Raw genomic sequence first — 15,671 nt, 5'->3', positions numbered from 1 at the left:
CCCAAAGTGGGGCCTGAACTCAGGAACCATGAGATCATGACCTGAGCCAAAATCAAGGGTCAAATGCCTAACCAACTGAGCCACCCAGGCGCCCCCATCTTAACCATTTTTAAGCGCACAGTTCAGTAGTGTTAAGTGCATGCACATTGTTATGCTAGAGCCTGCAATTTTAAAGCCAAGCTTCTATGCATTTGCTACAAATTGCATAGAAGGAAACACAAGCTGACATTTCCATTTTAAAGTGTCTGCTCTTGTATAGGGGGCATATCTGTTTTCTCTTTTACTGTATTTGCCTCAGAATGATGCCTTGGCAAGTCAGTTACGAGAATTCACAGGAGGCCAAATAGTCCTATCCTTTAAAACCCCTTAGTTACAAATACTCCTATGTAATTGGCCTACACAGTCTTTTAGTGAATATTCTGCAGTTCTCCTGTTCTCAGGTCCATCAGCTGTTGCCTCATTACTTCCTTTTTTCTCTTGCAGGGATGCCAACACCAACTGGGGCTAGAAACTATTGGTATTTTGTCCTCACCTACTTATATTTGGGTTCATAGGGATACGATGTTATGTGGTTTTGTCATAAATGTTCCGTAGATTTCAAACTTTGCTACCTACTTCATTTGTTTTTATGTGTGGATTCAGAGAGACCAAAAACTATGCTGTTATCATCACCACCACCACCATCTTCCCACAACCTATTCCTCTTCCCAGCCCCTTCCTCCCAGGACTAGCTTTTGAATCACTGTGACTTACTTAGTCTTACCATCTTTTAAATACTGCTTAAGAGAGTAGCTGGTAACTCTTTAGAACATTTGCTCTTTTTGTTGTTGTTGTTGTTAACTACACAAATCAAACATCTGTGAAAGACAGCACTTTGATAAGCCAAGTTTTAAGCCTTTTTAAATCTATCATAAAATTGCCTTTAAGAGATTATTTTTTGTTCTTCAGTAAAAAAAAAAAAAAAAAAAAAAAAAATTCCTCAAGATGGTAAGAATCAAAGACAGTTTCATCAAACCAAATTCTGTACCAAAGAGTACAGAGTAAAAATACTATTGAACAAATTATGTTATTAAGCCAATCTGAATAACAATCACATTTCTTCACTTCGGAGATAAAGTGACTGATGCACGGCAGGCACTCAGCTATTTGTTGAATGAATGACCCAGGAAAAGCCAAAGCTGGTTGTCTCCATTTCAGCAATGTACTTAGTAACCCTTTTTAACCCTCTTCTCTGGAAAGAAATGTCTCCCTAAATCTCACTCAATCCATGTTTCAAATAAATGAAAAATAAACTATTGTTTTGGAATTCTTTAAGTTTTTCTTCATATACCAAAACTGACTCGAATCCAACAACAAAGAATCCCTTCTGGAAGTTTAAGCCTCTCTTTATGCTTATAGTACTTGTAAAAAGATTAACCCATAATTTAATAAACAGCGTGATGGTTTGGGCTGGATTATTTCCCCCCACTATTAACACAATGTTATCCATCATTACTGATTCAATCAGCTACACAAATATCAAAACTTTTTTCCTGGAAAATATAAAATGGACAAGAAATCTACCCAAATCATTAAATGTGATAAACACGAATACATCACCCAAAGCCTAGTTTACCTAATAGTTAACTGTTTGCTATTTCTTTTCACAGTTCCACTATATAAACACTTCTGGAATCTACACAAAAAACGTCGCACTGGGATATTATTACATGCCGGATTATAAACCAGACACTACTATTACTACTATCAGTGCTCTAGCAATCAATTTCTTTTTCTCCTCTCTCTCTCACACGCGCGCACACACACGCACATTCGCACAGTGAAGCCTCCAATTAACTGCCGCTGCCGGTCCAAGTGTATTTTGTTTCTTTTGGAACTCGGGATTCGTACGGCCTTTGGGATGATCGAAAAAGAGTAACAAAAGGTATCATAAATATGAACCATCAGCCAGGTCAAAGCGTCTAGGCGTTGGGGGTGGGGTGGGATGCAGGTCCTGATAAAGGAAAGTAAACAAGGTGACTCAACTGCGGAGGAAGTTATTATCGTTGGTACGTGGGTCTGTTGCTTTGGGGTGGGGGGTTGGGAGGTACTCAGGACACCCGCTCGGGCTTTGCTGTCTCTATAAGGGAAGACGCAGCTCCTTGAGCAGAAAAGGAAAGAATTCACTACAGCGTTCCTCCCCAGGATTTAATTTCGGAATCGCGGAAGGCCCTGCCCGGCAGCAAAGCTGTCAGTGTCACAACTGCCGCGATCCCCGTGACTCTGCCCAAAGAAACGAAACCTGCGTCTTCGCCCCATTCAGAGCATCAGGATATCCTCAAACCTTCTCTTCCCCTCTCTTTGCCGCTCATCCCGCAGACGACGAGCAGAAAGAGGAGGCTGGGGAGCCCAGTCCCAGGGTGGAGAGGGCCGCGGGGCCCCGGGTTCTGGGCCTTCTGAGCCGCTGCCCCCTCGCTCACCCACCTGATGCTCTTTCACCACTTCACTGAGGCAGGGATACCGCTCCGAGATCCATCGGTAAAACTTGGGGACTCCCATCTCGACCGTCAACACTAATTCCAATCAGGGCCAAACCGAAACCAAACGCCCCGCCGGGGCCTACGCCGCAGCCTCCGGCCGTCGCTCCGCCGATGACAACACACCGCTCGCCCGACCATAGAGAGCGCTCGCCGGGCCTAGAGCGGCCGATTCGAGGCCGCATCCCCGGGGCGGGGCTCTAATCCTAGCCGCCACCGAACGGTGGTGGTTACGTTCAAGAGCAAGGCGGTGTTTTGGTGCCTGAAACTTTGTTCTGGAAATGCCGGTTGATGGAACTGTGCTTTATAAATAGACGTGGAAGTGCTGTGAAAACCTCACGAGCCTGCTGGAAGATTTTTGGAACGCTGATTTTTGTCCTGATTGCTTGTGTCCTGGGATTACTAATCTCAGTATTTTTCAACACAGATTTAGGAAGATCTGGTGATTTGGTTTAGTTTGGCGACGGGTGAAGCGTTTCTCCGAGGAATTGGTTTAGTTTTGTTTGGCGAGGGAGAGGTTTTTTCCTTTGAGGAATATAACTCTATAACAAAGTCTCTTTTAAAAACGCTTTTTTTCCGAATTATTTGAAAAAATTTCCTAACTCCTCTCCTAACCCCCAGCCAGCTTCCTCAACTCACCGTTAGGCCCCCAAACGTAATTATATATACTTATTTTCACATTCATGTCTCCTGGTTTATCGTGTTTTTCCCCCATCACACTCTAAACTGTATAGTGAAGCATAATTCTATCAAGCGAACTTAAGTAAAATTCTGTTATGGTGAATTTTCCATTTGAATGTAATAACCTCATTACTTTTAAGTATTGTGAATTATTTTAAATCTCCTGAAAGAAAATTTACAAAAAATTAACATTAAAATATCTTTAATTTTAAAATATTAACGAAATTTTAACTGTCTTCTAAGACCACTAGATTCTGTATTCTGGTAAACTCTCAGTATGGCAGCATCTTTAAAATTACATGATTTAGTTTTCATAGTCATACTCTTTTTTTTCTTATTACATTTTCAACCATACAAAAAAAAGAGTCTTATTAAGTGAACTTGATGTGTGCTTTATGTTTATATGTTTCACAGTTAGACTGGACAGTCAGTTCCTAGAGGCAGGGGAGGTAGCTTGGTGCATAAATCTAGCATAGTGCTTTGTCCATAGTATTTATTCAATATTTTTTTTTTTGTTCAAATGAATGCTTTTTAAAAAACATTTTTTAAAGTTTTATTTATTTTTTTTTTAAGTAATCTCCACACCTAACATGGGGCTCCAACTCACAACCCTGAGATCAAGGATCACATGCCAGTCAGGCACCACTCAAATGAATCCTTATGCTAGCTAGTACTTAAAATCAGAGTTGTAAAATGCAGTGAGACTGGCTTGTTTAAATACATCTTTTTAGAGCATAAAAACCCAAGATGTTACATTTCTCCAGTTATAATGAACATATATTAAGAAAGCAGTTTTCTCTCTCTCTGCTCCTACCCCACTCACACTCCTTCAAAAACATTAAAATTTTTTTTAAAACAAAGTTTATTTCTTAATAACAACATATATTATTTTAAATATTATTAACAATAAGGGAGTTAATACCAGTTGCTCTGAGAACATAAAGAAACTTATTTATGTTGTACTTTGGAAATGAATTGATATAATCACAGATTAATACCAAATGCATTAATATTAGATAATTAACATATTCTTTGAAGTAATTTCATTTCACATATATGGAGTCCAACCAAGGTACATCTGGCATAGTAAGTTTTCATCAGTAGCTTCTTGTATAAGGTAATGCACATGTCCTTCAATAGATAACGGCAGCCCTGTCACTCTATTTCGGGTCTTGATTACACCTTGCAGTCGCTGCTCGATGTCAAGAACATGGGTCTTGGCCTATAAGAAGAAATTAAAAATCGTAAGTGCTAAGACCCCAATAACAAGTGGATGATGATCACTTGAAATTACTACTTTTCTGTTATTTAACAAATGTTTATATCCTTTTATGGATCATTACCCTTTTTGTAAAATCAAAGACAAAAGAAATGAAACAAATACTACATGAGATACTGATTTTGAAGCTTGCGATGTTAGTTATGATTTTATTTCTTTTTAAAGTTATCTCTACACCCAAGGTGGGCCTTGAATTCACAACCCTGAGATCAAGAGTCGCATACTCTACCAGCTGAGCCAGCCAGGTACCACAAAGGCTTGCAACATTAATCTAACATCAACTGATATGGACATGTTTCTGGACTATGTAAAATACCAGGGAATTTCTTCTACATTACAGTTCTAGAAAAATAATAATTTAAAATCGACTCTGAAAATGTTAGGACTTAAATATGTGAATGAATAATAATAGCAACAATACTCTAAAAGCCTAATATTTAGATTACATTACTATGAGTAAATGGGACTTCTAAGCTACTTGGAATGGTACACATTTCTCTCAATAACAAAAGAATATCAAAATGCAAAAGTCAGAATGACATTATTACAATAATAATCCTCAATCTATTCTCACTTATTAAAAATTATTATCTGCAAACTCTGAGACTTCAATTAATATTAGTACAGAGTGAATTACTACACATTAAAGCTTTGTAAGTTCAGGTAATCTGTGTTCCAAGTTTTTCCCACTATATCTCATTATTGTGAGCTATCTATAGTTAAACAAGAACTAGAGCTCAGAGTATTCAGTGGTCAGTCACTGACAGCATTTAGAATCAATTCTCATTTATAGAGACACAGAATGTCAGCTCCTATCAAGCTACACCTTCTACTAACCTTTTCATTGACAACTTCCCCGGTTTCATTCAGTGGTGCTTTGGAATGTCCTTTCACTGGTTTACTCCATTCCACCAGAGGATCGTGTAGAAAAGTTTTTAAGACACTAAAATGTAAACAAATGTGGTAACATGATGTTATTTTTGTAAAAAGAAGTCTCTCTAAAGTCAGCACCTAGGTGAAAAGTAAGTGAAGGATGAGAAGCTAATGGTAATACTCTTACAACACACATTACTACTGCATCAGTAACATCTGTGAACTTACTGTTTTGGGGTGAGGGACTGAAAGGAAAGAGAGAGGGAAGAGGGAAGGCAGAGAAGGATCTGAGGTATTCTTGGAGAGTAGAGTTAAGTTGAGTTCTGTGTGCCATTTCTAAATGCATACTGTGAACTTCAAATACAACTACCTATGGAAAAACCCACTCAGTTTTCTTATAGGCAGTATGTCCAAAACAAAACTCATTACCCTTTCTCAAACTATTTAACGTGTATTCCCCAAATCAGTAAAGAACATCATTCACTCATTTGCTCTGAACAAAAATCTAGGAATCATCCTAGAATCATCAATCCTCCTCTTAACACTCAATTCTACCTCCTAAAGCCCTTTAGAACCCTTCTACTTGCCTTCATTTCTACTGTCACTACCTCATCCAATGCACCATCATTTTTCTCTGAGTTACTCTAATAGTCCTCTAACTGGTTTTCTGGTCTCTAGCCCAAACTGCAACTGTAATTTTTCTACAGTGCAAAATCTGATTTCATTTTCTCTTTTTAAAATTTCTTCTTAAAAGTTTAAACGTGTAAACCAGCCCCATGTGGACTTTTCATAATCTAGCCCTGCTCATCTAGGCACCATGATCATAGCACCATCTACTCAAAGTCTACCCTCTAGAAAACAAAATTATATTTCTTAGGCAGTCCATGCCTTCACTTGCCTTGATATTTCTATCACTCAGAATACTCTTCCCGTTTGACGGTCAATTCCATTTATCTTTAAGGTTTCAGCTACTTCCTCCAGAAATTATTTCCTGACTTCCTCCAATTGGGATAGGAGCTCTTAGTATTTCACAAGATACTATACTTCCTCTTTCAGAGAATTTGCCTTCTCCTATGTCTAACTAACCAGTATGTTATACAAAAATGTATGGTAAACAGCTTTAAAGAAAGAAGGTGGATACATGAGCTTTAAAAGTCCTTTTAAAAACTACATACTACAGCTAACATATTTAATGGTGAAACTTCTATACCCCCAAGATTAGGAACAAGATAAAGATGTGGACTTCTCACCTTGTCTATCTGACATTCATTTTGCTAGGGCAATTAGGCAAGAAAAAAAAGGCATGAGATTGGAAAGGAAAAAGTAAAACAATTTTTATCTGCAGACAATGTGCTGTTATAGAGAGAAAAATCTTAAGGTACCTACAAAATAACTATTAGAACTAATAAATGAGTTCAGCAAAATTTGCAAGATAGGGATAAATATACAAAAATCTAACACGAAAAATGAATACAAAAATGAAATAAAGAAGAAATTCCATTTAGCATAGTATTTAAAAAACACATAGAAGCACATTTAAAAAAATACAAGACTTGAAAACTAAAAATTATAAAACACTATTGAAAGAAATTACAGAAGAATTAAATAAATGAAAAGACATCCAATGTTCATGGTTCAGAAGACTCAACATTTTTGAATGACAATACTCCACAAACTAACAGATTCAATGTCATTCTTATTAACATCCAGGTTGGCTTTTTGCAGAAGTTGACAAGATGACCTTAAAATTACGGAAATGCAAAGAATAGCCAAACAATCTTGAAAAAGAAAAAGTTGGAGCACTCACAATTCCAAATTTCAAAATTTACTACAAAGCTACAGTGATCAAGATAATGTGTTGTAGGCATATGGTTAGACATACAGATCAAGAGAACAAAATTGAAGAGTCCAGAAATAAAGTCTTACATATATGCTCAACTGATTTTTCATAGAAGTGCCAAGACAATTAAATGGAGAATAATATTTTCAAAAAGTAGTGTGAGGAAAACTGGATCTGCACACTCAAAAGAATAAATATGGACCCCTACCTCACACCAGAAACACAAAATAACTGAAAATGACCATAGATCTAAATATAAGAGCTAAAACTACAAAACACTTAAAAGAAAACAGAGGCGTAACTGTTCATGATTTGGATTATGCAATAGTTTCTTAAATGACACCAAAAGCACAAACAACAATAAAAATAGATAAATTGGACTTCATCAAAACTAAAAACTTAAATGCTAAAAAGGACATCATCAAGAAAGCAAAAAAGACAATCCACATATGGGAGAAAATATTTTCAAATTATGTATCTCTTAAGGATTTACTACCCACAATATGTAAAGAAGTCTTACAACGCAACAATAAAAAGACAAATAATTCAATTTAAAAAAAAATGGAAAGGATTTGAATAGTTATTTGTCCAAAGATGATATACAACTGACCAATAAGTGCATGAAGAGATGCTCAACATAACTGATCATTAGGGAAATGCAAGCTAAAACCATAACGAGATACCATTAGGTATACCACCCACTAGGATGGGTAAAGTAAAAAAGACAGGTAAACAACAAGTGTTGGTAAGAATGTGGAGAAATTGGAACCCTCATACCTTGCCATTGGGATTCTAACGTATTACCTCAAAATGTTAAGCTTAGAGTTAACATGTAACCCAGTAATTCTACACCATACCCAAGAAAACTGAAAACGTATATCCACATAAAACTTGTACACAAATGTTCACAGCCACACTTTTCACAATAGTCAAAAGGTGTAAACAATCCATTGTCCATTAGTTGATAAACGGATAAACAAAATGTGATATACAATAGAATATTTGGCAATAAGAAAGAATGAATTACTAATACAGGCTACAACATGGATAAACCCTAAAAACACCATGTTAAGTGAAAGAAGACATAAAATGCCACATGTTGTAGGATTCCATTTATATATGAAATGTTCAGAATAGTCAAATCCATTGAGACAGAAAGTAGGTTAGTGTTTGCTAGACAATGGCAGGGGAGTAGGGATGGAGAGTACCTGCTAATTTCTCTTGGGGGTGATAAAAATGTTTTATAATTAGATACCAGTGATGGTTGCACAATCTTGGGAATATGCTAAAAACCACTACAGTACACTTTGAAACAGTTAATTTTACGGTATGTAAATTACATCTTTTAAAAAACTGAGATATAATGGACGTACAACATTAGTTTCAGGTGTACATAACTTGCTATTTGTATATATTGCAGAATGATCATCACAAGAAATCTAGCTAATATCCATAAACATACATAGTTACAAATGTTTTTTCTTGTGATGAGAACATTTATTTGTTTGCTTATTTAAATTATTTATTCACTTAACTAATCTCTATACCCAACATGGGGCTTGAACTCACAAGCCTGGGATCAAGAGTCTCATGTTCTTCCACCTGAAACATCAGGCACCCCCTTCGGACACGGACTTTTAATATTTACTCTCTTAGCAACTTTCAAATACACAATACGGTATTATTAACTATAGTCACCATGTTGCACAAAATATTTCCACGACTTAATTTATTTCATAACGAAAAGTTTATACCTTTTGATCACCTTCATCCATTGTCTATCCTCCACCCCCACCCTCTGGCCACCACCAGTCTGTTTTTTATGAGCTCAGTTTTTGTTTTTCTTTTTTTACTTAAGTTTTAATTTTAATTTCCATTAACATAGTGTTATGTTAGTTTCAGATGTACAATAAAGTAATTCAACAGTTCCATACATTACCCTGTGCGCATCATGACAAGTGTAATCCTTAGTTCCCATCACCTATTTAACCATCCCTCCACTCCACCTTGGTAATAACCATCAGATTGTTCACTATAATAAGAGTTTGTATCTTGCTCTATTTTTTCACCTTTGCTTGCTTGTTTTATTTCTTAAATTCCACATATGAGTGAAATCATATGGTATTTGTCTTTCTTTGATTGACTTCTTTCACTTAGTATACTTTTTAGCTCCACCCATGTCATTGCAAATGGCAAAATTACATCCTTTTTTATAATTGAATAATATCCTATTATATGTGTGTGTGTGTGTGTGTGTGTGTGTGTGTGTGTGTGTGTGTGTGTACATACATTACCAAGTCTTTTTTTTCCTTAAATTTATTTGTTTAAATTCAAGTTAGTTAACATACAGTGTAGTATTGGTTTCAGGAGTAGAACCCCGTGATTCATCACTTACATACAACATCCAGTACTCATCCCAACAAGTACCCTCCTTAATGCCCACCACCCGTTTAGCCCATCCCCCTACAACCCACCTCCCCTCCAGCAACCCTCAGTTTGTTCTTTGTATTTAAGAGTCTCTTATGTTTTTATCTTATTTTTCCTTCCCTTCCCCTATGTTTATCTGTTACATTGCTTAAATTCCACATGAGGGATATCATAGGATATCTGTCTTTCTCTGGCTGATTATTTAGCTTAGCATAATACACTCTAGGTCCATCCATGTTGTTGCAAATGGCAAGATTTCATTCTTTTTGATCACTGAGCAATATTCCACTGTGTGTATGTATGTATGTGTATATGTGCGTGTGCGTGTGTGTGTGTGTGTGTGTGTGTGTGTGTGTGCGTGTGTGTATATACATACATCTTCTTTATCCATTCAGCAGTTGATGGACATTAGGGCTCTTTCCATACTTTGACTATTATTGATAGTGCTGCTATAAACATTGGGGTGCATGTGCCCCTTCGAATCAGCATTTTTGTATCCTTTGGATAAATACCTAGTGGTGCAATTGCTGGGTCATACAGTAGTTCTATTTTTAATTTTTTGAGGAACCTCCATACTGTTTTCCAGAGTGGCTGCACCAGTTTGCCTTCTCACCAACAGTATAAGAGGGTTCCCCTTTCTCTGCATCCTCGCCAACATCTGTTGTTTCCTGAGTTGTTAATTTTAGCCATTCTGAAGATGTGAGGTGGTATCTCAATGTGGTTTTGATATGTATTTCCCTGATGATGAGCAATGTTGAGCATTTTTTCATGTGTCTATTGGTCATCTGGATGTCTTCTTTGGAAAAGTGTTTATTCATGTCTTATGCCCATTTCTTCACTGGATAGTTTTTTTGGGTGTTCAGTTTGATAACAAAATCTATAAAGATAAATTCTTTATGTATTTTGGATACTAACCTTTTATCTGATATGCCATTTGCAAATATCTTCTCCTATTCCATCAGCTGTCTTTTAGTTTTGTTGATTGTTTCCTTCACTGTGCAGAAGTTTTTATCTTGACGAGGACCCAATAGGTGATTTTTGCTTTTATTTCCCTTGCCTCTGGAGACACGTGCTGTGGCCAAGGTCAAAGAGGTTTCTGCCTGTTTTCTCCTCTAGGATTTTGTTGGTTTCCTGTCTCACATTTAGGTCTTTCATCTATTTTGAATTTATTCTTATGTATGGTGTAAGAAAGTGGTCCGGTTTGATTCTTCTAAATGTCACTGTCCAATTCTCCCAGCACCATTTGTTAAAGAGACTGTCTTTTTTCCACTGGATACTCTTCCTGCTTTGTCGAAGATTCACTGGCCATACATTTGTGGGTCTATTTCTGGGTTCTCTATTCTATTTCATTGATCTAGGTCTCCATTTTTATGCCAACACCATACTGTCTTGATGTAATCCAGGCTAAAGTCTGGAACTGTGATGCCTCCAGCTTTGGTTTTCTTTTTCAACATTACTTTGGCTATTCAGGGTCTTTTGTGGTTCCATACAAATTTTAGGATTGTTTGTTCTAGCTATGTGAAGAATCCTGGTGGTATTTTGATAGGGATGGCATTGAATGTGTAGATTGCTTTGGGTAATATAGACATTTTAACAATATTTATTCTTCCAATCCATGAGGATGGAATATTTTTCCATTTCCTTGTATCTTTTTCAATTTCTTTCATAAGCTTTCTGTAGTTTTCAGCATACAGATCTTTTACCTCTTTAATTAGGTTTATTCCTAGGTATTTTATGGTTTTTGGTGCAATTGTAAATGGGATCGATTCCTTGATTTCTCTTTCTGCTGCTTCATTGGTATATAGAAATGCAACTGATTTCTGTACGTTGATTTTATATCTTGCAACTTTGCTGAATTCATATATCAGTTCTAGCAGTTTTTTTGGTGAAGTCTTTTGGGTTTTCTATGTAGAATATCATGTCACCTGTGAAGAATGAAAGTCTGGCTTGTCAATTTGTATGCCTTTTATTTCTTTTTGTTGTCTGATTGCTGAGGCTAGGACTTTCAGTACTATGTTGAAAACTATACCATATCTTCTTTACCCATTCATCAATCAATAGACACTTGGGCTGCTTCCATTATCTTGGCTATTAGAAATAATGCTGCTATACACATCAAGGTGTATGTATCTCTTTGGATTAGTGTTCTTGCATTCTTTTGTAAGTGCCTAGTAGTGCAGCTCGTGGATCATAAGGTAGTTCTATTTTTTTCTTTTTAAGACTCCACATATAAGTGATCTCATACACTTCTGTCTTATTTTCACTTGGCATACATGCCTTCAAGGTCTATCTATGTTGTCACAAATGGCAAGATTTCCTTCTTTTTATGGCTGAATAATATTCCACTGTGTATGTATATGTGTGTGTGTATGTGTGTGTGTGTGTGTGTATACACATATACATATACATACATCAGACTTTTTTTACCCATTCATCCATCAATGGACACTCAGGTTGCTTCCATGTCTTGGCTATTATAAATAATGCTGCAATGAACTGTAAGTTATACCTTAATAAAGCTTTATTTAAAAAAATTCACTTCGGGGCACCTGGGTGGCTCAGTTGGTTGAGCATCCAACTTCAGCTCAGGTCATATCTTGCGGTTTGTGAGTTTGAGCCCCACGTCAGGCTCTGTGCTGACAGCTCAGAGCATGGAGCCTGCTTCGGATTCTGTGTCTTTCCCTCTCACTTCCCCTCCCATGCTCATGCTCTGTCTCTCAACAATAAATAAACATTAAAAAAAAATTTTTTTTAAATACAATACAATAAAATAAAAAAATTCACTTCAACCAATGCAAAGTGGCTTCTATTATTTAAAAAACATATTTAGGAACCAATAATTACACTCAAGATTACTGTTAAATTGTTTACATAACATAAATAATTACCTCATTAAAGGCTCTCTTTGATCTCGCATCAGCCTCATTGTAACTTCACAAGCTCTTCGAAAAAGACCTTCTGTTCCCATAGGACCCATTCCATTAACCATATTATGAGTCAGCCGAAATGGAACAATTTCTGGAACTTCAAAGGTTTCCCCCTTAAAACAAGGCATTTTATTAAAAAGTAGTATTAGAATTTTAAAATCTTTGTGCAAAAAAAAATTAGAACTTCAAGTCTAGACTCTTTAAGCAAAGTACAGAGATACCTTCAAAATATTTATATTTTTATAATATGTAAATATAAAAATATTTGTAACCACATTAAAGGCCTATATCATGAAGGAGCCTACATCTCTACCTTTGATCTAACGGATGGATGGATTCACCTATCACTGAATTATTATAGTGAATATTACTATAGAGAAATTTTTATGCATTCAATATTTAATCTCTTATTAACTTCCTTAATGTCCTTCTTGAGTAATATAAAATAAAAACAAATATTCTCCAATTTTTCTTTTTTTTTTTTTAAGAGTTTCACTTTAAAGCAGGGAGGGAAAAGAAATAACCAAATGTTAGATCCTCATATTGATGAGAGTATACAACATATAATATAATGAAGTCCAGTTCATTTGTTTTCTACCATTCTCAACCTGCCTTTCATAGGGCCTTTTCATCCCCAAATTTATTGACTCAGTTTCTTATATGATTTAACAAATACCAGTGGTTTATCTTTTGATTTAATCTTATTTGTATCTGTAACCTGTCTTAGTTCCTGTGACAGCAGATGGCAATCAATACTGGGGATATGAAAATAGGGGGTTAATCTACTAGTATGCCTTCCAGGACACTGGAAAATTAGAGGGGGGCTGAGGGACCTCAGTCCAACTAGCTTAATTTATTCTTAAGCCCCTCTGGACCTAAAGAATTTTCTGGGATGTCTGCCAAGATCTGTGTATTTTGTTTAAATTCCTGGATGATTCTGATATGCTGCCAGGTTTGGAAACCATCACATTAAAGTACTGTCTCTTTAGAACTGAGTCTCAGTAAAATGAACTGATCTGCCCATATCACATAATTAAGAACTGAGTCAGAACTTGAATCTTTGGATTTCAAGTTCAGTGCTAGTTTTCCTGTATCACTTTTTTGAGTTCTCTTCATCCTAAGTTGCTTTACTGAGGACTCTGGGATCCACTGATCAAAACCAGTCAAAAAAACTCTCAGTGTGACTCAACTGTGATGATAACTGCTACCAACGGGTATATCTAGGAAGAACAGTTGTTAAAAAAGGCAATTGGGAGAAAACATACAATTAACTAGAATGAGTCACATCACTTACCTTATTGAAGAGACAGTTGAAATCCACATGTACACATTCACCAGTCAAAGAATCAAAGAGGATGTTTTCACCATGACGGTCTCCAAGCCCCAGGATATAACCAACCATTGACATAACTGCAGTGGAACGACAGTATGCTGACCTGCTACTGTACCTAAAGAAAACACAATGCCTATCACATATCCTTATGCCACTGATTTAATTTAGATTTAATTTTAAATTTAGAATTAAAAAAAAAATTTTTTTAAGTAATCTCTAGCCCCAATGTGGGTCTCAAACTCCCAACCTCGAGAACAATCACACACTCTACTGACTGAGCCAGACAGGCACCCCTAAGATATTTTTTAAAACATCTAACCATAATAATGTATTATTTTCTGTTTAATTTACCATGATGTAGGATCAGGGAATGTCCTCAGAAACCACTCATGAAAAACAGGAGGATGCCTGGGTAGGAGAAATTCTTGGAATACTTTGAGTTTTTCAGACAAAGCTGCGGCTTTTGGTAGCATACATTGGCGAAGTTCTTTTCCTGTCATATAAACTCCTACAAGGTAGAGTGGTTTTCATTAATCACACAAGCCAAATAAGGGGCAATTTTTTTATTGGACAGAAAACATCCATTTTTATTCAAATTGTTAATTAAAAGAATGGAAAATTTTTCATAAACTTACCTTCTGATATTATAATAAAATAATAAAACGCATTATGTATGTTCTCTTGTAATTATCCAAAGTGAAGCTTCTTGTTTATGAAAATAAATGTCAACTAAAACTAATGTGGAATCAACTGATTCCAGAAGATATTACTCAGAATAAATCCAACGTGAGGAGTACCCTGGAATTGTAAAATGCTGTAGTCCTCACTAAAATTGTACTAATCTCTCTGTTAATCAGCATGTAGTATAGGTCCACACTGAATCATTATTTAAAAACCTACAATGGTGCTTTGAAATAATTTACTGTGTGAAGGCTAGCCTGTAAGATTCATAGTATAGCTGATTCTTGAGCTAATCTTGTACAATGCAAATCATCTGGAGAAAAACAAGAAATTTTCCTTCTGATATACTGGTGAGCTTATATTAGATGGGTGATATGACTACAGTCTATAAAGTGCCTTTCAGGCCCACCTTGGTTTAGATACTTTTTTTTTTTAAGAGAGAAAGTACAAATGGGGGATAGGGGCAGAGGGAAAAGGGGAGAGAGGCAGTGAGAAGGAAAGGTGGGGAGAGAGGAAGAGAGGAAGAGAGAGAGAGAGAGAGAGAGAGAAAATATCTCAATCAGGCTCCATGCTCAGCATAGAGCCTGATATAGGGCTCAATCCCACAACCCTGGGATCATGATTGGAGCTGCAATCAAGAGTAAGATACTCAACTGACTGAGCCACTCAGGCACCTCAGTTTGGTGCTTTTTACACCCAAGGCAGAGCCAAAGTTTTAAGGATAAGTTTGAGATTTGATGTTTTCAGTCTCAAATGTTACATAATTCCCATGTGTTCACGGTATTTAAAAAAGTTTTTTTTAATATTAAAAAAAATCCAATAACAATAACTAAAACTTTATTTCATCCTTCCAATAAAATAGTCAATAGTAAATTCCTTGGAATAAGAGTCCAGTGTGTGAGTTTCAGCTCTGCAACTTATCAGCTTTGTGAACGTGGGGAAGTTACTTAACCTCTGTACTGTACATAAAATAGGGATAATCACTTAACAATAAAAAACAAGGCATATAACATACTTAGCACAATGATACAGTAACTTATAAATGTTACTTATTGTTATGGGTTAAATTGTACCCTAAAAAAATGTGTTTAAGTCCTAATCCCTGGTACCTGTG

The 15,671-nt window shown here is 36.2% G+C and overlaps 2 protein-coding genes across 3 annotated transcripts in view; both read right to left on the bottom strand.

The window, feature by feature from the left end:
• The window catches only part of XRN1 (5'-3' exoribonuclease 1), a 121,257-nt gene extending 118,661 nt beyond the window's left edge, over positions 1-2,596 (bottom strand). For both annotated transcript variants that reach the window (XM_042903623.1, XM_042903624.1), the window contains exon 1: positions 2,464-2,596. In XM_042903623.1, the coding sequence (XP_042759557.1) occupies positions 2,464-2,538 (75 nt within the window). In that variant the 5' untranslated portion in view covers positions 2,539-2,596. The remainder of the gene's footprint in view (positions 1-2,463) is intronic.
• A 1,488-nt stretch (positions 2,597-4,084) lies between these two features.
• Positions 4,085-15,671, bottom strand: part of ATR (ATR serine/threonine kinase) — a 99,605-nt gene continuing 88,018 nt past the window's right edge. Inside the window, exons 43-47 of the mRNA XM_042955514.1 lie at positions 14,228-14,384; positions 13,838-13,991; positions 12,505-12,656; positions 5,314-5,419; positions 4,085-4,419 (exon numbers count right to left, since the gene is read on the bottom strand). Of these exons, the coding sequence (XP_042811448.1) occupies positions 4,246-4,419; positions 5,314-5,419; positions 12,505-12,656; positions 13,838-13,991; positions 14,228-14,384 (743 nt within the window). The 3' untranslated portion in view covers positions 4,085-4,245. The remainder of the gene's footprint in view (positions 4,420-5,313; positions 5,420-12,504; positions 12,657-13,837; positions 13,992-14,227; positions 14,385-15,671) is intronic.

This window comes from Panthera leo, chromosome C2, assembly GCF_018350215.1.
Source record: "Panthera leo isolate Ple1 chromosome C2, P.leo_Ple1_pat1.1, whole genome shotgun sequence".
NCBI classification, from domain to species: Eukaryota; Metazoa; Chordata; class Mammalia; order Carnivora; family Felidae; genus Panthera; species Panthera leo.
This window is presented reverse-complemented; position numbering and strand designations above follow the sequence as displayed.